At 39.4% G+C, this 26609-nt stretch overlaps 1 protein-coding gene across 1 annotated transcript in view; it reads right to left on the reverse strand.

The window, feature by feature from the left end:
- Positions 1 to 26609, reverse strand: part of LOC109484983 (filamin-B-like) — a 68904-nt gene that overhangs the window by 4064 nt on the left and 38231 nt on the right. The window contains exons 23-54 of the mRNA XM_019788356.1: positions 26219 to 26356; positions 25584 to 25795; positions 25009 to 25117; positions 24531 to 24612; positions 23452 to 23495; positions 23067 to 23204; positions 22126 to 22299; positions 21724 to 21870; positions 21176 to 21253; positions 20482 to 20619; positions 20001 to 20174; positions 19395 to 19541; positions 18374 to 18454; positions 17713 to 17850; positions 17125 to 17304; positions 16507 to 16653; positions 15785 to 16003; positions 14891 to 15064; positions 14354 to 14509; positions 14128 to 14214; positions 13722 to 13859; positions 12876 to 13055; positions 12338 to 12565; positions 11736 to 11873; positions 11146 to 11319; positions 10597 to 10752; positions 9001 to 9081; positions 8127 to 8264; positions 7492 to 7659; positions 2065 to 2211; positions 1560 to 1637; positions 411 to 548 (exon numbers count right to left, since the gene is read on the reverse strand). Of these exons, the coding sequence (XP_019643915.1) occupies positions 411 to 548; positions 1560 to 1637; positions 2065 to 2211; positions 7492 to 7659; positions 8127 to 8264; positions 9001 to 9081; positions 10597 to 10752; positions 11146 to 11319; positions 11736 to 11873; positions 12338 to 12565; positions 12876 to 13055; positions 13722 to 13859; positions 14128 to 14214; positions 14354 to 14509; positions 14891 to 15064; positions 15785 to 16003; positions 16507 to 16653; positions 17125 to 17304; positions 17713 to 17850; positions 18374 to 18454; positions 19395 to 19541; positions 20001 to 20174; positions 20482 to 20619; positions 21176 to 21253; positions 21724 to 21870; positions 22126 to 22299; positions 23067 to 23204; positions 23452 to 23495; positions 24531 to 24612; positions 25009 to 25117; positions 25584 to 25795; positions 26219 to 26356 (4527 nt within the window). The remainder of the gene's footprint in view (positions 1 to 410; positions 549 to 1559; positions 1638 to 2064; positions 2212 to 7491; positions 7660 to 8126; positions 8265 to 9000; positions 9082 to 10596; positions 10753 to 11145; positions 11320 to 11735; positions 11874 to 12337; positions 12566 to 12875; positions 13056 to 13721; positions 13860 to 14127; positions 14215 to 14353; positions 14510 to 14890; positions 15065 to 15784; positions 16004 to 16506; positions 16654 to 17124; positions 17305 to 17712; positions 17851 to 18373; positions 18455 to 19394; positions 19542 to 20000; positions 20175 to 20481; positions 20620 to 21175; positions 21254 to 21723; positions 21871 to 22125; positions 22300 to 23066; positions 23205 to 23451; positions 23496 to 24530; positions 24613 to 25008; positions 25118 to 25583; positions 25796 to 26218; positions 26357 to 26609) is intronic.

Below are 26609 nucleotides of genomic sequence, written 5' to 3' on the forward strand. Positions count from 1 at the left end.
CAAGTGAAAGGGAGAACAAAACAGGTGCATTGACACCTTTACAAGTTGTCCTCCCAAACACAACATACAGAATATAAATACAGATTACATCATTTAATACAAAACAAATTGCAATAATGAACATCATTAACATCAAATATTGTACATTAAACATCAAATATAATACAATAAACATCAAATAAGCTGTCTTTGCTGTGTGGATCTTGAGTACCCAAACTTCATAAGGGAAGTAATGTTGTTACAGCAGCATAACTTTCAGCACCTTGGAAAGGTTTTAACGGTGAAGAAAAAAGGAACTTAGAAAGATACAGTTTGATCAATGAATGTTAGGAATTAATGATATTGTTGCGATAGATTGATAGATTGATAGATTGATTGATTGATCAATCGATTGACCGATACATACTCACCCTGGAAAGGAACCTCTTCTCCCACCCTGCCGTTGGGAATGTCCAACACTTTGACTCTGTTGGCGTCGTAAGCATAGGAACCAAAGGGGCTCCCTGGGATGAAATCCCCGGCAAAGGCCACGTCAATCGTGTGAGGGCCTAAAGCAGAAAAAAATGTATTCAGGTTAGCCGAGCATTACTGTTAAGCTACTGCAACATGTTATCAAGGCATCAAACACATACATATTGTATCAACTGAGTGGAGAATCTTTTAAAAGATTGACATAACAATATCTTTGTCCCACAAATTAAGTTTAACATGAATTGTAGTACAGTGCTCTCCTGTTATTTGCATGAATGATTTGTCAGGGAATTTTACCCCTATAACAGGGTTAGTCCAATAACCTTAGGAGAGTCCACATGATCGGCAGGGAGGGCAGGTCAGTTGGTTACGGATGACACTGGGCTGGGGCTAATTAAAACAATCACAAACATGATGCTATTGGTATTTATACCCACAATCTTCTAAGTTCTAGTCCCATTTAGAAACTCTCAATGAACAGGGCTAAATGTCCAAACCAAAGTTACATCAATTGCCAATGTTGGGCAAAAAACTTGCCAAAGCTAAAACAACAGTCCAATCAATGACACCAAAAAGCAACAAAGGACTTCTTTTCACACAATCATCACGGAGTGATTGGGGGTTCTCACCTGGCCAGAACAGAGAAAGTGTATGACAATGGAGGGTGTAGGGGTGATAATGAATGAATAACAATGCACTTTATGCCGATTTGCTGACGTGCAACAATTGAACAGTAACAACTACATGCATTTCTTTCACGTATAATTTTCTGGGTCAGTGTGCCATTGACTTGGAAATATTTTAGTCCAATATCAGGTGAAAGTCATAACAGCTCATGCAATTATGCCATGCAATTTATAATGTAGTGAATGGGAAATGGTTTGGGTTTTCAGAATTCTATGCAGTTCCCAGGTTTATGCCAATGTCAGTGATGCAAATAGTTGGTGAGCACTGTAATAGCTCAACAAACATGTCAAACTTTATATAGTGTTCATGATTTTTTAAAAAGATATCTTTAGTTAATAAGAATACATTTCCTATATGACTTTGTAAGTTAGGGTACAACTTTTGCACAATCTTATACTCACCAACTTCTGTTGGCACGTACTCCACGTTGTAATTGCCTCTGCCACTGACCTGACATGGCACACGTCTGCGACTGGGGCCTGATCAAGGAAATATCAACATGATAAACATACACACCAACACAATAAATTAGTAACAATTCATTAGGCTATAGGAATCTTCTGCAGTACATGTATAAGTATGCCTTCAGATGATGTGACATTGTTGGAAAACCTTCCCTGTAGAATGGAATCTTCGATTTTCAATACAGCTCAATATGACGGACCATTTTGTTCAATTTTACTGGGTAAGGGTTTTTGATAGCCTGTTCTATATACAGTACCAAGGTCATTATGTTATAGATTGGTTATGCAGAAAAAAAAGTTTTCAATAATGCCCATCTATGCTTGCTAGTCATACTGAAAATCTTGAATACAAGCAATATTTTTTACTATAGGAATGCAAGGAATCAAGGTTATTCACAATGCTAAAGATTAAAAAAACAAACAAAATGGAAGCTCTCCTCACCTAAGACGTCGACCTTGAGTTCAGCGTCTCCTGCCCTAGTGGCATCCACGGTAAAGTTGGCCGGCTTGTCGACAGGCACCCGTCCCAGGCCGTCCCCCAACACTGTGATCGCGCCCTGATCCACCACATGGCAGGTGAAGGGGCTTCCTACAGTGGGAGAAAGAGGGGGGGTTCTTAAAGAAGCCAGGAAACTATGAAGATCAATATTTGTCTCCTGCCCTAGTGGCATCCATGGTAAAGTTGGCAGGCATGCATGTACGTCCCAGGCCGTCCCCTAACACTGTGATCGCGCCTTGGTCCACCACATGGCAAATGAAGGGGCTTCCTACAGCGGAAGCAAAAGGGAGGGGGTTCTTAAAGAAGCCAGGAAACTATAAAGTCTCCTTCCCTAGTTGCATTGACGGTGAAGTTGGCAGGCACACGTCCCAGGCCGTTCCCCAACACTGTGATTGCACCTTGTGATCGGGGCTTCCTACAGTGGAAAGGAGAGGGGAGGGGTGTGCTTAGAGGAACAGGCAACTAACATTAATTTTTGAATCTCCTTGGTCTTCAGCCAGTTAACTGCAGTCCTTGTGGAATCCTGTTGGGAAAAATACTGTGCTGCATGGACAGAGTGTATAAAGATGACCTATTCTGAGGCTTAATTCCCTTTCAATTTGTCTAATATATTCAATAAAAAATTTTCTAGAAACAGGTGTTATACTTTAGCTGCAAACCGGGATGTAGGGCTAAATTGTTTTGATGATGATTCCCATATCATTCCCACAGATACCTGAGCCTTTTCAAAAGGATAATTTTCCAAACATATAATAAAGATCTTTCTATTGAACCTGATTTTGAATCATTAATTGATCTGTAGTTCTCTGTTAGTGAGCAAGAGGGCTCTGTGAAACTGTGACATGAACATTCAACATGCATATTGTTATTTAGCTTCCATAGCTCTTGTAATAGCAAACACTTGAACCTTGTACTACCTTCTGATTCCGTTTGTAGTTCCTTGTCGGTAGTTGTTTGACCCGTCTTATCTTCTTTATGAAAATTATCCTGTAACAACTGTTCGCTGCGATCAATTCTTTCTGTTTCTCCATTAGGAATACTAGATTGTACATTATCTGACTCAACTTCTCCACTGACCAGTTCCCACTGAATATCAGGCAATGGTTGAGGAGTCGCGATTGTCTTCCATTCTACATTCTCCAATTTTCCAGAATCAGACGTGCTAACATCATCAACATCTTCACCAATTTCCTCTGCCTCCTCTACTTCTTCTGAAGCATCAATTTCTGTTTTCTGTTCATCCTGAACTGGTTGTTGTTCGGTTTTACTGACTTTTTTATGCCGCGACCTAAAACTATGTGGGCGTCGTCCCAAGAAAATTATAGGCTGTGAAGGAAGTCCCATTGGGAGGGCGCCATTTTGATGCAGAAAAATCGGTAGCTGCGGCGGCACACCATTTCCCAACTGTCGGCTTCCCTGCTCAGGAAATCCATTTTGGTACATAAAGAATGGCAGCTGTGGAGTCAAACCAGTCTCTACCTGTTGGTTTACTAGTTCAGAAGGTCCATTCTGGTACGTAAGTAATGGTGGCTGTGGCAATACACCAGTTTCCGCTTGTTGGTTTTGTTGTTCAGAAGCTCCATTTTCATGAATAAGAAATGGCGACATGTCCTCATTTTCCACCTGTTGGGTTGTGTGATCAGAAGGTTCTTGGTCAGGTAAAACCCATCCTTTTGTCGGTGCCCCTGCTCTGTCAGTCACAAAGTTGAACCCTCGAAAATATTCCTCTCCCTGTTGCAGCATGATGGAGATTCGGGGAATATAAGACCTCACAGCCCCGTGTTATTCCAAACACGATGACTCAGCCGATCAAGGTCATATGTTGCAGATGACAATTTAGCGACAGGTTAATACTCTGAATACTATATTTTCAAATCCTTGTAAAATTAGCGCTATCTTCATCGATGTGGAATGTAACTTGTAACATTCCTGATCCTTGCATGATGATTTCTGTGAATTTTTTTGACCTCTAACGTTAGAGGTCAAACTACTCTTAAGTGCCCCACCTTAAAACCATTATTCAAATTAAAAATTTGTCTGTACTGTATGTTATATTGTTTTTAGGAACACGATTATTTTAGTGTGTTACTTAGTTTTTTAAAAAATATTTACTAGTACTTCATTCAGTGCAACATGAAAAGAGTTTTCATGTACGGGTCAAATGTAAAATTTAATTTTGTTTAGGAGTTGGGAAACAAAACTTTGATGCAAAAATTTCTTGATATACAGTACAGCCCTTTCTCCACACCACCTAACTCTCATGGGAATTTTATTGAGAGGCAATCCCTATGTCTATTATACGTTATCACATTATTGCCTGCAAACAATGGGAATTTTTCATCGTTCTTAATAATTGATGACCTTGTTGTTACACCCTTTACCTGAATGGCCCATGTTGTGCATGAGTAAATCCATCAATAAATTATTCAAGCGAAGCTTTCAGATGGGAGTGTACCTCATTCTCCAAGGCCTTAACCAGGTGTTGACACACCTATTTGTGATATCATATTGAGATATTGAGTGCATTTTTCAAGGTGCCTTTTATTAGTTTTGTCCAGCTTCCACACCCACTCTGCGTCATATAGCCTTGTTTGGGTGTAGCTTTCCTTTGAATGTTTGTTACTTATTTGTGGCAACACCCAGTCAGCATCACCATTTCGTGACTTGTACTGGGCGTTAGCTTTTTTTCAGTGTCTTCATGTGTTTATTTTATACTATTATACAGTATGATTCACTGTCATCATACGATATGTCTTTAGAAGAGGAATGACCGTGAGCACAGTTTCCTTTTCTGACGTATTCTGGACTTGAATGGGCCTGGACAAAAATTATGCTAGATGTTGGCACAGTGCTCAGGACATTTGACTTAGAAATAGATGGTAAAGGGAAGCTTGCATCCTTCTCTCTGTATTGGTAATAAAAATGCTTCATATTGTTACAGTTATCCTGGCAGCCTTAAACCTGTTATGCTATTGCCAGCTAATAATAAGAAGGGTTAGGTGGGGTGTCAAGAACAAAGAGGGTCACTGTTGATAGCTAGACAATATGTCACAAAGTTTTTACTTTCTCATGTTTTTTTCAACATATCGTTATCAGATGAAGCAAATAAAGGGTGTGCAATTCATTTTTTTCTGGTGTATGAAATATTTTGATTTTGGCAATCTAGCTATCGAAATAGGGTGAGGTTCAAATTTCTGCCATTTGGGTAATTCAACATATTATTAGTCTAAAGAGATGGCAATGGCAGAAATTTGAAATAGAAGATAGTAGTTTCTACTACATCATTTCCTGACATCCCTGACTGTTAGTGATTAAAAACACAGGAAAACACACCAGCCAATTTAGCACATTGCACCAGACACCCTTTATTCTGTCTTCTCCGATTAAAGATATGTTAATCATGTTATACTTTTGAATATTATACTTACTGATTTGCATGCATAAATGAGCTCTGAGAGCTATAATGGTGACCTCCCATTGTTAATGACACACACACATTCTTGAAAGACAATGTTTCTCACGTTAGGACTTATATATATGCGGATTCATTAGGAACAATTAATATTAGTCTCTTAAAATACAAATCAAGGCAGACATTACATGTCTATCAAAGATAAAACAAACAAATTATTGTGTTAAGTCTTACACCTACTGTTAGAGTTAGATAACACAAGTTGGGGGTCACCTGATTATATGGTACACACTCCAGTTATTAAGTACATCTTTTGAGATGAGTTTAGTACGTACACCACCACACACAGATTAATTGGAATATTACTGTTTTTGTGAGCCACGACTCTTCTTAGATCTGATACCCTGTTAGTTTGAATGCCTAAGAATCTGATATGTTTCTCTATTTTTCTGAAACTAACAACAACAATTTGTGTCACATAAACCTTAAAACAAGTCATTTTTGGTCTCAAAAATACAAAGTCACAAACGTAAGATCCAGAAAAGGACTGTCTTGAGTTCTTAAATGCACCAAAATAATATGATTGCAATTGAATGGTAAAATTTCTGACTGCATGATAAATACCATACAGAAATGATTCAAAATGTGCCAATTTCTTCTGAACCATCTAAGGCTGACTCTGGGGCAAAGTGCCAGGAATAACAACAGTCGAGCCCGGCCGCACATTTGCAGGCAGTGGGTAGAACACATAGTAGCCATACTCCCCATTACCTGGGGGCAGTGTCCCATTTTTCACAACCCCAGAGATGGAAGATGCTGCCACACTCTGACCACCCATGCTTCTAGGCCCCAAACTCTGACCTCCAAGGCTCTGACCCCCTAAACTTCTAGCCCCCAAACTCTGAGCTCCAAGGCTCTTAGCCCCAAAACTCTGACCTCCAAGGCTCTGACCCCCTAAACTTCTAGCCCCCAAACTCTGAGCCCTCACACTTGGGGACCCAATGTTCTCTGGGAAACCATTCAATGAAGCAGAGTCATCCATGTCAGGGAGTGCTTCGTCAATGTTGGAGTAGTCTATGTTCATTATGGCACCGGTAGCTACAATAAAACAGTGGCAATTTGAAAAAAAAATACAGTTAACAAAAATCTTTAATTAGTGGAATGATTCTCGTCTCGTCATCTTTAATGTGAAATAAAAAATTGCATAAATACTGTCAACAAGATTTTTTTTCTATATCAGAGCCAGATGAAAAAGGGAACAAAAAGTTTGGATTTGAGTTAAAGGATCAGATTCTGAATGTTTTCATGCAGAAGACACAGACTTTTTGACATGCTAGACATCTGCTGCATTCAGTGGTAGCACAGTCAGAACTACATGCAATCACCCTGGGGAATCAGATAACGTCCATGCGGTAAGGACAGTGAATAAGGTATGATAACTTTCCATGCTCGAACAGGCACAGTTTCATTATCATGACTGTTACAAAATATCTAACTTTTTTATAATAATTACTCTACATTGTATTGAGTGGCCAAACAGTGACCAAATAGAAAAAATAATGAGTATGAATTTTGCTCAGCATTATTGGATTCATTTAACAAAAATAAAATAAAAATTCTGTGACTAAAAAACTAGACATGGTGGGTGCTGAATACACCCATCAGTGTATAGAATGATATGTTAATATCATGATGGTGCATGAACACCAGAATTTCTTGGCATTAACTAGAATTCTTTTCAAATACAGATAAGAAAATTCTTTTCATGTAACTTTGACCTAACAAAATTACACAAAAACTTTTTCTTGTGTTAAGTTGGTCAAAGCACAACCTGTCCCCTACTTACCACAAAACAGGGGTGTAACACAGTATAAGTTAGACAGTTATATATAGTAGATTAGCACCAAGTAGTTCTCAGTAGACACACACTTATAGGGGCTGCTAGTAAAAATAGCTACCTGGCACCGTCTGTCCGTTAAACTTGACGTCCAGCTCGTGGGGCTGTGCAGACCGGGGGGCAAACATCAGGTTGTGTGAGGGGCCGTGAGAGTCCAGGTGACTGGGGACGGAGCCGTTCGCACTCACCGTGCACTGGAGGTCTCCCACTCCTGCCTGGGTGGTATCAACTAGGGAGACACAAACAGATGTAAACATATGTTTATCTAGTCTAAAAGATATCATCATCATCTATTAGTTTGTATCAGCAGGAACCAAACTAGTACATATTTCACTCCAAATTACCCTGTCAAGCATTCATTTTTCAAAGTTATCATATTCGATTGCAGTGTCTCTCACTAAAGTGTCAGTAAGAGTCAAACTTTTAAAGGACATACAACTTCTAGCCTACATTTTTAACAGTCATTGTGACTATAATAGTTTTTTCAAGCCTAATATCTGATATTACTGTACCCTAAGTCATTGTTGCAACTTGTTTAAAGTTTCAAAACTAGTAGTCAGTCAAAATAACATACTGTTAATTCACCAATTCTATTCTTTGAGATTATATCATCAAATTCATCTGTAAGTAAGTGAATTTAAGTTCTTATCAACTGTGCTAAACATTACATTTTTATTTCTAAACACTAGCACTTACTGAGCACAGTGACAGGTTGTCCAACTTTCCCCAGAGGAATGTCCCCCACGCGGACCTTACGGGCGTCGTACACGTGGCAGTTGAAGGGACTGCCCATGATCTGCTGACCGGCAAATGTCACCACAATGTCATGGTCACCTGGAATGATAATCATCATCATAATAATGCCTCAGGATTAATTATCCGGTGAGGTACACTTGATATAGTTACTCCAACACACCCTGTACCGCATGGCAGACACTAGATCAGTCCCTGTGAGACCAGTGTCTTTCCCTAACATTGACAAAAGTGTAGTATGTGTGTGGTCGTCCCACTCTGCCACTAGGTTAGTCTACCAGCTAGTTCATTGCTATGAATGATAATAACAAAGGAATATGTCTTAAGAAATTAACAGACTTTTCTTTGAATCTCACCTATAGATGCACTTAAACAAAGCATGGTACTCTGAGACACATTGTTTGTTTGAACCTTTGTTTATTTGTAAGAAGCTCAAATCAGGCTACAGGACACTATCCATTGAGGTCATGAGGTAAGAGGTAATGGTCAGACAAAATACAGTTTTTTGCACTTTTAGTCCTGATAAATGCTTACGGTTAAAGGAGAAGAATGTTTTCTAATGGATAATAGAAATCCAATAGGCACCCAGCTTTCAGCACCAAGGACAAAGAACATTTTCTTCTTTCAGTTCATCACAGAGCTGTTGCTCCATTCTCAGTATCATTTTTCATTGCAAAATCTTATAAAATCAAATATCATCAGGAATATTTTGCTAATTTTGAAATCTACAATGATTTAACCAATATTGGATTGCTGAAATACTTGATAATTTGAATCACAATGGAGAATGAATGATGACAGACCAAGACATACTCACCGACTTCGTAAGGAGTGTACTCAGCTGTGTAGGTCCCACTCCTTCCACTCACCCGACATGGCACGTTACCTCCACTTGGGCCTGGGGGTCAAAAATCATTGCAAATATTATACATCATATACAGGAACTTTAAGAGATATGGTTTCAAATTCAAACAACTTCTTCTAAAGAAAGTTTGAGATATTTAGACCAGTCCATAAGCTGTTATTTCCAGCTTTACTCAGTAGTCTAGCTATATATTTGCACATAAAGGAGCATTTTTTGTTTGATCAAACAGGTATCCATAGTTTTTTTTCTGAACACAGAATATAGGCAGTACCTAAAGTATGTGCTGGACCAAATACTAGTATTTCTCTCATAATTGAAAGATTATGATTGCATGATGTCTGTATGAAGGTTATACAAATTACATTGTTATTAACACAGGGTAGACAATTTCAGATAATGATGATGACAAAGTTGTGAAAACCCAAAACCATGCTAAAACTTCACACCAAATTCATGCGATGGCATCCACAATGTTATCAATAAGTAAAACCATGCAGTGGGAATGCATTCCAAACAGACCCTCAAAACATCAACAAAACATCCACAAAGGTGAGTCTGTCCCAGCATTCATTCCTCCACCCACTCATCCACACACTTGTGTTGTCATAGCAACCAATTGTGTTGTCATGGCAACCAACCAACCATCGTCAAACACTGTGAATGTGCCACACAAAACCTGATTGGCCGGTGTGAGTCACATGACTTTGTAAATGTAAAATGACAGCAATGTATTAGTAACTAAGCAGCAACAGTTTGCAACATATATGCAGGAGGAGGGCATTTGCAGGTTTGTTTTTTTTAGTTAGGGGGGTTAGGCACAGGGAGCGTGGTGTTAGGCGGTTAGCGAGAGCAAATTCTGTTAGAATGTGCAGAACTTCTGATGTCACTTATTCCAACACCCCACATGTATCAGTTCTGTCCCTCTGTCCACCCTAGACAACATGGAAAACAAGACAAAATTGATATTGTGGTTATGTGACAAAAAACAGTCAAAAAGACTACAAGTCATAAAGTGTAATTGTACAAGAAGACAGCTATTAATAACATGTGCTCTTACTGCTGCAAGCTAGTTCACACGGACACAACAAATGTAAGCAATTTTTAGGGTAGACGACACAAACCCCCACTGGTCACCATGACAAATATCATATCAAGCATGCATTAGATGAATCAGTACACTTGATGTACATGTACTCTAATGCAAACATGCACTTTCAAATTGATCCTTATAGCAAAACAAGTATTACCCATACATAAAATTAACACATCATCTTTACATGTAGTTTCACAGCAAAATTTTGGTTGCCTAGTACATATTATAGCACGATGCATGTTTAAAACTTCAAAATCTGAAATAATCATTATACAATTAAATCAATAATGCATAGTAGGTAATCGTCATGGCTTTAGTCAATTTGTAACTTGTGAAGGTTATACCTGATGTCAAGTTTACTAGCTTTTGCAAATAAATTGTTCCCTTTTAAACATTGAACACTTTACAACCTTACCCACCACAGTATGCTACTGCCTTATGTGAACTGAACTTACTTGTGACAGTTGCGGCTATTTCTCCATTTCCTGCATCGTTCATGTTGATGGTAAAAGTGGCGGGCTGGCCCCGTGGCACCCCCGGCCTGGGAGTGATCCCCTCTCCATAGGCCTTCACTGTGTCTGCACCCAGGATTTTGCACCTATGTGGGCATCCTAGAAATATCAGGAAAACAATGGGAATATTAGGGAATTCTGCAATACCTCAAGGATGTAGAGCATTATGTCTTATGGTACATCAATGTAGACTATGTGTATGTTATCAGTCTAGCTATAGAATGCAAAAAATAACTAGGACTACAAATACATGTATGTGGCCAAATACATGTAGCTTCCATATATACATGACATTGTGCTTTTCTACAATTCAAAACTAGAAAGCAAGAAACTACATGTAGCTCTTTCATCTATCCAAAAAGGCTTTGATGATGATGACAAACTGCATCTTTGTCTAAATTTGTACATGAAGTTCTCTACAAATACAAGAAATTGTTCATCAGTAAATAATGTTCACCATTTCATATACATGCACTAGTGCAACAAACCCACCTGGTATAGCCAATCCATTGAACTTAATGTCAACTTCGTGATCCTTGAAACTCTGCGGCATGAATGCGATGACAGACTTCCCGTCTTTCAGGGGCTGCACACTGCATGGGACCTGCTTCTTGTCACAGAACACCTCCGCAGTCACTGTGCCTACACCAGCCTTGGAGGCATCAACTGCCAGAAACAACAACAACTGTTCATTACATTGTAAATACTTATCTATCCTATACCTATAGGATCCTACATCTAGATCTATAAATTTAAAACAGCCTTGAGAAACATGTCAACTATATGCTATCATTAAAGTTCATTTGTGTTGGCAGTTACATGTTTAAAGTTTAAGTTTTTGTTCCAACACAAAAGATTGTTCTCACTTAGATTTTTTTACCAGACCCAGAGTTGATGTGACATTTTAGACAAGCCAGGTGACAAGCCTCACTGGGTCAGTCTACTGAAGAAGACCAGAGTGACTGGTCAAAATCTCTAAGTGAGAACAATCCCTTATGCTTTAACTCTAAACATGAAATTTTATGATTGTCCTATGCATTGTACATGGAGATTCAAGACAAAAACAATGGAAAAGGCCTCACCAACAACTCCAGTCTGAGTGCCAATCCTTCCTGTAGGTATCTCCTCCACTGTGACTTGCTTGGCATCAAAAGCATTGCTGGTGAAGGGGCTGCCATATATGGGCATGCCCCAAAAGTTTATCTGTATATTGTGGCTTCCTGTAACAAAAATAAGGACAGTATTCAAGTCAATGACTTTTAAAAGTTCATATACAAACTGTAAGACTAATTTTTTGGTTTAAGATGATGTGAATTGTTTCCAATTACTTTACAGATCTTTCTGGTTTACTTCACGTCACATAAGTTTACTTCTATATCCAAACAATGAAAAACAGATAAATTGAATTAAAGAAGTCAGCAGGGTTTAAAACAATAATCTTCAAAAAAGTATGCAGGATATACTTTTAATCCAATTAACGTTATCTGCATGTGCATTTTATGAAGCCTGCGGACGATTGATTGATTGATTGATTGATTGATTGGACTTTATTCAATGATTTTTTTATGTGGTAATGTTGGCTAATATACTTCATTAAATCAAAATTCTATTCTTGTCCATTATACATAAAAAACAAGCAGCAAAATTTCCTGTTACACTGATTCTAGTGAAATTTTTTACTCACCAATCTCAGTAGGAGTGTATGTGGCTCTGTAGGTTTGTTCTGTTCCTGAGATCTTGGATGGCACGACTTTTCCACTGGGACTCTTCACCATGCAGGTGACAGGCCCCCCTCCCGCAGAGGTGGTGTCCACGTTGATGGCAGTGGGCTTGTTGATTGGCACCAGGTCCAAGCCCTCCCCGAAAGCCGTCACCTGCTTGGCGTCGTTTAGCTGCACTTTGTATGGGCATCCTGAAACAGAACACAACCAAAAATCATCATAAAACACATATTTAAATATGTAGGAAGTCTAAATATCAAGAGTAAGAAATGCAATCATTATGGCAAACATGAAGTATATTCTTCTGTCTCCTTAGTCTAGCAGTCTAAGAAGCCATCTTTAAACAGCTTGAAAACTTTTTCCCAAGACAATATTTTCTAAATTCCATAGGAAAGACAGCTTTTAGGAACTAAGATATAGAAGTTGGGTCAGAAGTTTCAGGCAGTTTTCAGTTGATCACAAAAAGTATTTAATGATTACTAATTGTTCAAGATGTTTTACCTGGAAGAATGTCCCCATTAAACTTGAAGTGGACCTCATGAGTCTTGCACACCTCTGGGGTGAAGTTTAAGATGTAATTCTTTGGCTCCTTCCCAGGCAAGAGAGAAGCTGGGACCATCTTAAAGCCGTCCACAGAGACAGATGCTGCCAGTTCACCCCGCCCAGCTTTGGTGGCATCAACTGGAGAAACAGAATTCATTCAACTTTTTATAACCCAAGGATTTAAAAACAGTCACAGGTACATGGAAAAGAATACTGTTGCTGTGCATTCAACTAGTAAAAGTACATTGTACTTTTTGTTCAAGGAATTGAAAGGTAGAAAATAAGATCCATTGTTCACATACTACACCACAACAGGGTAAATGTATACTGAGCTTATATCAATGCCATGTCCTGAAACAAAGAGAATGCTTGATAGAAACTATCAAAATGGGTACAATAGGTCTTGAAAGTGTGAATTTTTATCTTGTTTGGGGGGGGAGCAAATCTGTTTCGCCATATTAGCCTAAGCTTTCCAACGCACATCAAATTCAGCACCAAGGACAGCATGCATACAGAAAACATGGACTATGTGATATCATAAGAATTAAACATCTAACACAAATTTCAGCTACAAAAGTGTTAGGAAAGTCACCAAACTATGAAAATGAAAATTTACAACATGCAAGTATTGTAATTTTTAGATATAGCAGCAGAAAATGATCTCTGAGTAGGTGACATCACTTTGCACCATCTCAAAGAATTGATGCCAACTTCTTGGCACATTTGAATAACCCTAGAATAGCACTACCTCAACAAGTGTGCAACTTTCCAATGGTTACTATTGACAACGGCTGTACTACATACCTCCCATGCTAACAGGCAGCCCCATGATGCCTGTAGTCACATCCTGAACCTTGATCTTGTTAATATCATAGACGTAGCTGGCAAAGGGGCTGCCAGAGATGGGCATGCCTGCATAGCTGACATCAATTCTGTACCTCCCTGGGAAGGAAAATATTTAAGTCATTATTGAGAAGCTCAATCTAAATCTGGTGACATAAGAAGAGCAGTTGGGAAGTGTTTAAGATAGGAAGGTGAGATGCAAATGAAGAAATGAAAAAAAACTATTCCAACTGAATCTTTCTAGATTTTATAATTAAACAAATTTATGTTTTGCATTGATCAACACTCACATTTTTGTGAACCCAAAGTGCTCATAAAATTAAGCAAAAAATGGAAGTTTCTTAAATCTAATTACTCAGTAACTTACCAACTTCTTCAGGGGTGTACACTCCCATATGTGTTGTTGACCTTCCACCTCCCAGTATGGTACAGGAGGACACTTTTCCACTCGGAGCTGTTGGTGGAAAAAATGCAAATATGCTTCAAACAGCCATTTGAAATGATTGATTTCAAATAATCAGAGGAAGCCACTTTTTGGATGAAAAATGAGTACAAGGCTGATGACATTTTAGCAGCCAAAAGAAGTGCCTTACCTGTCACAGTAGCCAGTATCTCTCCCTCCCCTGCATCGTTGGTCTGTATGGCAAACTTGGCGGGATCCCCTGACCTCAGCTCTTTGTTTGAGTCTACTCCATCCCCACTAGCCGTGACTGTACTGGCATTCAGGATCTTACAAATATGGGGGGAGCCTGGAAAATAGAGGAGGAGGGTTAGAAATAACCAATGCTTTATGCACAGAAAGAGTCACATACTGTAAAGCTACTGTTTTAGCATAACAGCCTCAGCTTTCCAATGCACATTAAATTCAGCACCAAGGACAGTGTGTCCACAGAAAGCATGGACATATGATTATTATTATTCTGACACTTAGATGACAAGAATATCCTGTCTAATATCATACATTTGATACGTACAAAAATACCCACAAAAATATTTGGGTGCACTGGTGCAGCCACAGAAAAAGATTGGGTGCACAGCTCCAAATTTGGGTGCACTAAGGTGCACATGCACCCAGTTTTCGAGCCCTGGAGTGGTAATGGTTTGAAAAGCAGCTCAAAAAACAAACTCACCGGGCACGAGAGCACCATTAAACTTCATCATGACCTGGTGGTCCTGGAAGCTCTTTGGGACAAACGCGACGTCCCATTTTCCCTGAGGCTTCTGGGTAACGGTGCTGGCTACGATGTTGTCATCACAAATCACGTCCGCTGTGATCTGTCCAGCTCCCGCCTTGGCTGTGTTTACTGTGAAGAAAATCGTAAAACAATTCAACAGTTGGCTTCAATTGCTGTAACAGTCAGTCATAATGTAGAATAAGAATTGTAAGTGATGCCATAGTTCTCACTAGGCTGTTTGAGCGTAGGGGCCCCCTACGCTGTGATTTTGACCCCCTACGCTGTGATTTAGCCCCCTACACTGTGTTTCAACCAGTGTAGGGGTGGTTTTTGGGGGCAGAAGCTTCATTAACCTTTAAAAAAATGAAAATATAACTTAAGAATGAAGCTATAACAGAGGGAAAACAAAATCTGTCCCCCAATAAACAATAAATAGTGTCTTAAGTGGTTAATATGAGTTACAAAATTTTGGGGGGAGAATATCAGGCCCATGTTTTGGGGACTCGGTGCGTGACTCGCGCCGCAGAAAGTTGCCCTTCTATACCTGACCCCTACGCTAAGAAAAAATCCTGGTGAGAACCCTGCAGCATCTTTGTAGTCTTTACAAAGGTCCAGAATAGATTTTACCCATTTTAAAATACAACATTCAAAATGGTAAAATCTCAAAAATTTCTAAATCTAATTATGATTAATTTCCCTTAGCCATTGAATATCTCAGTTTGCAACATTGCTGTCAAAAGCAACCTGAACCCACCTTCTTTACAGGATAACATGATCTCTTCTAGCAGGGTTTTCTTCAAGGATGTCTTATCAAACTCTTATAAAACAAGAAGGAAAAAGCCTACTGACCTTTGACTTCGGCAGTTCTGCCAATCCTGCCCACCGGTATGTTCTCTACCGTCACCTGTCCGACATCGTACACACGGCTGGTGAAAGGGTTACCGTAGATCGGCATGTTCCCATACATGATGCTGATGTCATGGTTACCAACTTCTACAGGGACATATGTCGCCTTGTAGGATCCCTTGCTTCCAGACAGAGTACATGGCACATTGTTTCCACTGGGTCCTGAAAATACACACAGATTCTCCACTCAAGTACAGTTGAAACAAAGAAAGTAAAAAAAAAACAAAAAAACTTCTGATTCAACCTGAAGATCTCCAAACTGGATGATGGTTGTAGCAACTGTAGTCGAGTGCTTAGCAACCCTGCCTCTGGACCAAGAGGTTGGGAGTTCGAATCTTGACTATTGTAGCACACCTGCCATGCACAGTGACTACTGGAAAGGCTCGCTTAGGACTAGTGACGAAAACCAAAAACACTTTCGGAAGTCTTACATCTTTAATTTCTTGTTTCTTAACGCCAAACTATAGTCCAGCAGCAAAGCTGGAATAATCGGCTGAATTGTACACTTTTGTCTAAGCAAATACAGTGAGGCAAAACTGGTTGTGTGACAGGCTGAATAAATGTTCTAAACTTGTCTTACTGAGGGACGACTGTGCGTGCGAGATGTCAGTTAGCTTGAGGAATGAATCCCTTATACTATATACAATTACAATGAGGATTTTTACCTTTAATACTGCAGGAGAGAGGGGCGTCTCCCGTGCGGTTGGCATCGATGTGGATGTCAGCGGGGTGTTTGATGGGGATGCTGCTCAGACCCTCTCCTGTAGCCGTCACTCTGTTGGCATCAATCATTTTCACTTCATGGGGGCAACCTGGCAGAGAAAATGGGTAGAATGAATGAATGAATGCAAAGATGAGTGATTTCTAGATGTGATAAAGTGTCACAGTAACATAGGCGGCTGCCGCCGCACCGCAAGCCTGCAAAGCTGGTGTGTTACACCAAGGGTCAGTAATACAGACAGCAGTAAAATTACAGTGTGTAAACAAGTTGTTCGGCCAAGTGTAACATAACTTACAGTAACTTCTATCATCGATAATGATCGTGACTTAAATGTGTAATAAATGACCTACTCATGTACATTATATATATGACCTTGGACCTTGGATTACACCTGAGAAAGGAAGTAAATGTTCCAAGGATCAGAGGTTTCTATCCCAAATCCAACAGTAGCAAATTTTGTCTTAGGAAATTTAGAAGTTTTACCTTGAGATATTATGATTATCAACATAATCAGTAGCAACAATTTTCCTGGAATGGTAAAAGTGTAAAAAAATAGTCTCACCTGGAACAACGTGCCCATTGAACTTGAAGATGACCTCGTGAGTCTCTGTGACCTTGGGAATGAAGGTCAGCGTGTACTTGCTTCTGTCCCCCTTGCCCCTCAGGGTGCTCGGAACAATGTTGAACTTGCCATGAGTGACAATAGCAGCCAATTCGCCCGCACCAGCTTTTGACGTGTCAACTGAATGGTAGTACAAAGTCAGGAATGTTAGAAATACAATGTTGAATAGGAAAATTATATAATTAGATTATGTCAGACCTGTATATGTAAACCTTTAGCTTGCAACACTAGAATTACCTCAAGTTTTCTTACCATGAAAATTAATTGCCACCAAAAATATTGACTGCATACCACAAGTGTTATATGATTTGTATATAAAAGAAATGTAAATCATAAATACTGGGAAAGTTACAAAGTTTGCTAAATTGCTCTTCCATTTCAATCTAACCTGAAAATGGCATGGCACAACAGTACAGAAACAGTGTTCTGCATCAAATTCTGTATCGGATTCTGTAAGTTGTATCCTACATTTACCTTATAAAATTCTTTACATTCCATGCCGTAGCCTGGTATTTGCTTATTACTCACCATCTATGTAAACAGGTTTTTCAGGAATTCCTTTGGGAATGTCGAGGACCCTGACCTTACTGACATCGTACACATTACAGGTGAAGGGACTGCCGGATATGGTCCTGCCTGCAAAGGTGACGCTGATGGTATGGTCACCTGAAACACAGGAGAGAAACTTTGTCAAAAGATGTGTTTGACGATCAAGAAATTGTTGAAGAGTCAGTGAGGCAATTCTTTTCTGTTGTGTCAGCAGTATCATGGATTATGGGCATTAGTACACATTTCCCTGGTTGTCAATATTTTGTTTGAGACATATGCTTCCTTGTAATGAGACTCTTTGCCCAATATAATTACTGTAACAGTTACAGTAACAGTTTTACAGTAAGGTACACATGTAGATTGAACTTCTTCAAGAAATTTGGCCAAAGAAGAATTATAAAAGGTTGATTTTAGTTGGAATATTTCTTGAAGGTGTTTGTCATTTTACAGTCTGGCCTCTGAGGTTTGATTCTCTGAAGAGTTGACATTCACCTGTTATGTCAATCTTTCCACAAAATGTGGTAAATCTTCATAAAGGAGCAATGTCAAATAAATAAAAGAACAGGACAATTCATAATACAGTCAGAAAGATGTAAAATTGCAGTGTACATTGTCAAGTAATACATTTACACTTGATTACCTGCTTCGAGAGGTGTGTACTCCGCGGTGAAATTCCCGCTGCTTCCGTACACGCTGCAGGGAATCTTGCGTCCGCCGGGACCTACGGAGAGGAAGGGGAGGAGGAGGTGGGGGAGGGAAGCGCACAGCGAAGGACAGAGCGGAACGCCTCAAGCAAGGTGTGAACTTTGTCTGTCAGCAGTAAGCTGTGGCCTAGCCAGTCTGTCTTTTTGTTGCTTTTATTGTTGTGTTAAAAGCAACTTGCCCTAGGTAGGTTACTTAATTGCAAACAGAACTAAAAGCAGCAAATTAAAGGCCTCAGGGCTAAGAAATATAACAGCAGAATCTACAGATTCAAGCTCTTTGCTGTAGAAATTATAATTGAAAAATAAAGACTCTTACTAGCTATGGCTTAAGCTATGCAATACAAGAAATATGATGAACATGAAAACAGAATGAGTCAGATTAATATGATGAAAACAATGATGATTCATATTTAGTGACAAATGACAAAATTGAAAAAATGTTTGAATTGCATTGAATGACCTACCAAAAAAATTACCATAAAAAAAAGAAAAAAGACAATAAAATGTTTTGGGTTGTTGTATCAAAGAGGAAACATACTTAAGGATTGTCATCTAAAGATTTGAAATGATTCAGGTGTCAGAGACTTATTTGTGGATGTATTTTCTACATTAAAGTTCATTTGCTTCACTAATGTTCTCACGCACACACATACACACACACTCACACACACTAACTAGTATGTGCTTCCACAGTGTTCGGTGAAAGCATACTCCGAGAGGTGACATAGGAAATGCAGGATATGATCAGAACAACGGACTCACATCATCAGAATGACACGAGACGGAGGGTTGGCCATGCAGTGACATGCCAGCTGTCCTTGCCAGTGCACGCTTTCCGTGTACACAAGAAAACAGACAACCACAATGCACTGTACGACGTACACCAAAAAACAACACACTGAGAGAGTGCAAAAAAATACAGCAACCGTGATTGACACAGTTTTTCCCCCCACTCACTCGTGATTTGGGCAACGATATCTGCATCTCCGGCGCGAGAAGTGTCGATCTTGAAGTGAGTGGGTCGGTTGACCGGAACGCGATCCAGACCGTCGCCCGAGGCGTGCACGCTACTGGCATCGATCATCTTTACCGGGAAGGGACTCCCTGAAATGGACAAAAATTTATGTTTTCAAATTATCAATGGACAGAATGAAGTCTGGTCAGCTGCTGTATTCATTTTAATTTCTTCTTAGCTGAACTTTGTGTTCTTGTTCCATAAACTCTTTTAAGAAATCATTGTTATATAGTAGTACACACTATACTATTTGCAAAGCAGGTTGGCAGAATATACTGTGCCTGTGTGAAACCTGTATTGTGCACAGCACTTCGGCAGAAAGTCTTGCTTAAAGTTGTATCTGCACATTCAAAAATGACATCCTGTCTATGCTTTTCAAATGTTGTATCAGAAAAGACATTGGGAAAAATTCTTAATAATAATAATATAATTTTTATGCAACATTTCGTTGACGAAATTGTGTGAAATTCCAGGTTTCACACAGGCGCAGACTATGTTCTGCCAAAAAGTGAACGTGCTTATTTGTAATTGACAATATGCTGTCATACCTGGCACAATGTCGTTGTTGAACTTGAAGACCACATCGTGGGTCTGTATAGTCTGAGGGACGAAGGTTAGGACCCAGACGTCACTGGACCTCCCCTCCAGTGTACTTGGTACAGTCTGGTAGTTGGTGCTGACATTGGCCATCAGGTCACCGAACCCAGCCTGAGAAGTGTCCACTGTGGAAAAATTATAATTAAAAAGTTTTCATGAAATTTTCAAATATGAATTTATGAACTATCTTCAATGAAAATTTCAAATTTGCACATCCTAAAAGTGTAGAACTGCATGGAAAGTGAAGATGGTACATACAAAACTTACAAAATAGTTGTTGGAAATTTGAACATCAGTGTTAAAAATTTGATTTTTTTTAAACACAGTTGAACTGGAGCAGCCCTGTTTTAGGTGGTATAAGATTCAAGATCAAGATCAAATTTGCAGTACAGACTTAGGATTTAAAAGTTTACCATACAATGGTTGCCTTACCTTCAATGCTGACTGGTCTGCCAATGATACCATCAGACACATGTCCCACCCGGATCTGACTAGCATCGTAAGCATAGGAGGTAAAGGGTGACCCCGGCACCTCCATACCAGCAAAGAACACATCAATGTTGTGTGGACCTGTGACATGACAGATGGAAGATATATCAATCATAAAACTTGTGGAGAAAGTAAGGGAAATCAACAGCTAAATTCAGGATGACAAAAGACAATTTTTTTTAAATCAAAGAAACGACCACCTGTTTAACAATTGATCAAACAGGTGGTTGAAAGGCAAAGGAGTCAAAACCAGTGCCAACAACTGAAATACATGTACTTGACGTACATTATTTTATCTTCCTAGTTAATCAGACAGTTGAGCCAATATGAAGATTGTATGTAGATTAAAAGTATTATTTTTTTACAACATCAGAACTATCTTGGTAACAGGTAATTTAAACTAAGGTAAACATACCCACAATTAAAACATCAGAACTATCTTGGTAATATAGGTGGTAAAGATACCCACATTTAGATCAGAACTGTCATGGTAACAGGTAAGGTATCATGTAAACATACCCATCATTTACAATATCAGAACTGTCTGGGTTAAAAGTATAATTCTACAATTATAGTAAACTATATGACTTTGTATGTACTGTAATGTCAGCTATGTTGAATGAGTGATTTGACTCACCGACATCAGCAGGTGTGTACTCTATGGTGTAGTTTCCATGGCCGGATGGACGGCAGGGCACACGGCGACCACCAGGTCCTAAGTAACATATTCAACGGTACACTTATGTTAGGGGAACTCATAGTAAAATGTTTCAATGTTGTGCAGCTTTTGAAAATAGGATTAAAAGTGATTTATCATTATTATGATAGTTTTAGCCAAATAAGAGATTTTGAATGTCACTGTGACTGTATCTTCCACAGGCTCTACTAAACTTTGAACAGTTTGAAAACTAAAGATTGCCTCCTTTATACAAATTACTCGTACATCAAAGGATTAACATTCGACCTTACTTATGTAAGATAAACATTACACATATACATACTATGTACTATATTGAATAACAGAAAGTCTGATTTTGTTGCGGTGTCAGCTCTCTTTTAGCACCATGTGATGATCACATTCATCATAATCTATATAAAATTATGTGACATACACAAAAAAGTTGTATCCAAACCTTCAACGGTTAAACAGTTTTTCTACATTCAACAACATTTATCATAACCCACCTGTGATGGAGACATCCAGCCCTGACTCCCCAGCCCGGGTCGTGTCCACGAGAAAGTCTGTCGGCCGTCCCACCGGCACTCGGTCCAGACCTTCACCACTCACTGTTACCAACCCAGCATCAATAATGTACACATGGAACGGGCTTCCTGTAGACATTATATGGCAAACAGGTACAAATTATTCATATATACAATGCATTATCTTTTCCAACACAACAATTGAGAACTACTGATAGGATACTATTATCATCATTAAACATGTACTCGCCAGGCACAACCTTAGTACATGATATAACGTTCTGTAGATTCTCAAGTGCTATGGATCTTTGCGCATTCACAATACGTTCTGCCAACATGCTACATGCATTATGTAACATAAGGAGTCATAAGACAGCACCATACCTGGCACAATGGTCCCGTTGAACTTGAAGAGCAGGTCGTGCACTTGAGTGTTCTGTGGGATGAAGGTGATGGTGTAGACGTCGCCGCCCTTGTGTTTGAGTGTGCAGGGGATCGGCTGGTAGTTCTGAGTCACAGCGGCTGCCAGTTCACCTGGCCCCGCCTGAGAAGTATCAACTGGGAGGAAAATGAAAAAAAATGTCAGTTTTAAGAAGAAAGGAAAAGAATTTTAAACTTCAAAACCATAAGCTATTCATCCTTTGTAATCCTAGGAGACATTTGTGCACTACTGTTAGTTCTGGGCATAACAAAGGACAAAATAATTCAGTCTAAATCCTATGAATCCTTTGAATAAGACCATTTTAATTTGTACTATACTGTACCAAACTAGGTTCTGTGTATGTCTTCAAGTATATTTATTTGGTCTTTAGTATGCTTAAGTTTAAACAAAGCTATGATATTGTTTACATTCAGGTGTCACATATGCCTGGTGACAACTGCCATCTAATGTAGCATGCTCGAGGACTACTAGTAGATTGAATAGTGAGGACTTCAACAATTGACATTCTAACATAAAATAGATTGAGTTTACATAATTAAGTTTTTTTAATGATCCCAAATTGCTTTTAGTTATATTCAGTGGTGTGTATCTTGAAACTTCCTTTCAAAATACAATTTATCATAACTTGTGGTTTAAAACTTAACAGGTGGTTGCTGCAACTACAATCAAAACAATGCCCCCCTCCCCCTCCTCTAAAATAGTTGTCTGAGCATCAAAGTAAAACCCGAATATGTAGTTAAATCTCTGTACTGTCAATGTCCAACAGCCTAATTCCCACAACTCTGTCCTGAACATGCAACTACAAGCAAAACAACGCCCCCTCCCCTCCTCTGGCATAGTTGTCTGAGCATGTTTTTGATGGTATGCAGCCTATTCTCCTTACCGTCAATGTCCAATGGCCTTCCAACAATGCCGTTCGGAACGTGACCAACCCGCACTTTACTGACATCGTAGGCGTAGCTCGTGAACGGACTCCCGTTCACCTCCATCCCTCCGAACTTCGCATCGATCTTGTGCGGACCTGCAGCGATCAAAACATCAAGCAATTCTCACGAGACACATAGCTTGGAAAACAGCCAAAATACCAGTCGAACACGGTGTGAACCAATCTGTGGACCTAGGTCACGCTGAAGAAATGTTACAGGTCATGCACACATATAAATCTCTACCATAAGTTGTCCACATCGATTAACCTGCATACACATGTCCCACTAGACCCTGGGATTGTTCAAATCACATCCTACAAGTAAATTATAACAGGTGCATACCTGGCTTGTCCTTGCCTTTAGATAACGTGTATTTCCAAGACATCCTGAGAGGATTGTAGAATCAGATACTTTGTCTAACTTTTAACCACTAATTTTTCTGATGTTCCCTCAACTTTTAGACCCTAAACTTTGTGGACAGGTTACACACTCCTCGAGGTGAAGGCAACTTTTGTGGCAGGTTGTGTATGCTAATTAGTTTCACCCCTGATCCAATTTGATTGGTCTCATTGTCTAACCGAGAAGAAGACAGACAGGTTTCAAAAGTCGAATGAACCGAAGAAATTGTCTATAATTATAGTGGATATACTAAGTACTGCTTCTATCTTACAACAGTGCTCTCTGGTATGAATGAATTATCTTTGATATATTTTTAAGTTTTCTATAATATCTGAAGAGAAATCCATGGTATATATACCGTCAAAGCATTTTTAATCTGCCCCAAGACACCAGTAGCCTATCAGAAGGAGCCCTGTCAGCATGGCAAAGTAGAAAAACTGGTTCTAGCTGGCTGAATAATTACTCATACTATAGAATTTTATCTGGGGGAAGCCTGTTGTGTCAGACATTAGTTCTCAGGTCCCAAGCTCTATTGGCAAGCAAAGTTTGTTTGATACATTATAGGCAAAATCATCATTGAAACAACAATAATCTTTTCCACATTACATTTGAATGCTAGAAAAAAAGAGTATTACTAACTTATATTGGAACAGACTTTCTTTAATTGACATGTTTGATCTTACTAGAAATGAACACATCTGACCCTTTACCTAACATGACCCTAACTGGTCTAATGCAAGTCCCTCAAAAACACTCAGCACTTAAAGAGTAAAAAGTATCCTTTGGTGTGACTTACCAAAAAACACAATGTCATGTAAGTGTTAGAAAGTTATCTTGTCAATTTCTTAAAAGCAACAAATTTTTCAAAAAGACTCCAACTATCCAACAGACTACAGTACTACAACAAATTATTGAGTCAGACATATTTTGTCTGAATGATGCCAGCATAGGACAATACGTATAAGGACTAACAAATTTACCTGACTCAAACATTTAAAGATATCACAAGGGAGGAAATTGACCCACCAACTTCTGTAGGGGTGTAGTCCACAGTGTAGTTCCCCTTGCCTGACACTCTGGTGGGTATAGCACGGCCAGACGGACCTACAGAAAATAAGACGTAAAAACTGAATTTCATCTGTATTCTGTATCTACATGACTTGTATGTAGCCGTTATAACCATCCCTAACAGTTTAACACACAGGCACACAGCCAGTAGCAGCTGGCTACATTACACTGATGTTACACCTAATCTTTGAACATCTAACGCTGAACATTGTTTAAAGCTATAAGGTGATGATGCCCCTACTGTACTTGGTGGCAGTTCCACTCTATGGTTCTGATAGATTCTGTTAAAGTACATAATACTGCTTATGTATGAATCCTACAGACCTCTTGATCTACAAATTTAAAGAAATTTGCAACACTTAAATTTATACCAAATTGGTAAAAAGTTAACAGAAATTTCTTCACCGCCATCATAAGAAAAACTTGTCTTACTTGTGACGCTGACGTCCACCTCTGCATCCCCTGCCCTGGTGGCGTCCAGAAACACCTGTGTCTGGGAGTTAACTGGCACCCTGTCCAGACCATCACCGGTCACCCTCACCTGGTGTATGGGGAAGAAAAACAGCTTGATAAGAATTTGATATTTGTTATTTCATACAATAAAAATGGAAGAGACTGAATTATACAATAACGGCAGAAAAGACCAATCAGCACCAAGGACAGGACAGTTGTAACAAAATACAACTGCTCTCTGATAATGAGGCATCTCTCTCTCTGCACTTTCCTTGCATTTCTATGTACAAGAAGCACAGTGCCAATATTTGTGTGATGACATCCTGCAACTTAACATTCGATATGATGATCTACCTTCATAGTTGTGCACCTAGATGTTTGCTAGTACAGGTTGTCAAAATGTTAGTTTTATGTACATGTATATGTATTGTATTTATATGTCAATGAATGCCAGGAAGACTAGCAATGGACTCTTGGGTCCACCGCTAATGGTTATTCTTAATAAAGTTTCAAAGTTTCAAGCCCTTAAAGCAGTTACTGTTGATGAGACTCACCAGGCCAGCGTCCAGTATGTAGCATGGGAAGGGACTCCCCGGCACCACCGACCCGTTAAACTTGAACACGATGTTGTGAGGGTCGACAGACTGAGGGACGAAGGTCATTAGGTAGCGATCCGAGTCCAGACTGGACAGTTTGCTGGCCACAGGGTTTCTCAGGACACTCACGTCTCCCTGTAGGCTGCCCCGTCCGGCAAGACTGGTGTCAACTGTGGGGAGGGATTTCACTCATTACTTAACCACAAATTTTTAATGTAAGCAAAGAAGTTCTGTTGTACAGGTCTGTAGCTGTATCTGTGTAGCCTTCCTTCAGCATAACACACCAGATTTGCAGGCATTTATATTACTAACAATGAATTACCTGCTACACCTAACCTTTGCACATCTATAACTGCAAGCAACAGTCACCTTGTTTAAATTCATCTACTGGGGATATGCCTTACTGTACTTGATGGCAAGGAGTTCCATGCTACAACATTATAAATTTTTGAACATCTCAATCATGGGTTGATTAAACTGTGGTACTTGAAGGCCACATGCTATATTGTTGCTGAATTGCTAGGAGTATACACATTGAATTTGATTTGAATAAAAAAGGGCTCACACAAACCAAAATACAAACTATTTCTCACCTTCCACCTGCACAGTTTTGCCCACCCTGCCCTGTGGAATGTCCCGGATACGGACGGCACTGACATCGTACACGTGGCAGTGGAAGGGGCTGCCTGGGATGGGCTGCTGGTCAAAGTGGATGTCAATCTGGTGGTCACCTGGGGGTTGGATAGTACATTATTTACAGTCCCTTCAACATGCACGTCAATGAAGATTAGACATCCAGGAAATATGATATGCCAAAAAGCAGTTAATCAAGCAACTGCATGGATATGATTCTATTTCCAAAATCATATCCAGTTGCTTGAGCAACTGCTTTTTGGCCTTTCAACATGTGTTTGATGCTTATGGATTTGATAGGGCCCCACTCATGTTACCTGTATTTTACCTTGATGAATGTAAGACATTCTT

This window comes from Branchiostoma belcheri, unplaced genomic scaffold (genome assembly GCF_001625305.1).
Source record: "Branchiostoma belcheri isolate BF01 breed outbred unplaced genomic scaffold, Haploidv18h27 scaffold72, whole genome shotgun sequence".
Classification (NCBI taxonomy): domain Eukaryota; kingdom Metazoa; phylum Chordata; class Leptocardii; order Amphioxiformes; family Branchiostomatidae; genus Branchiostoma; species Branchiostoma belcheri.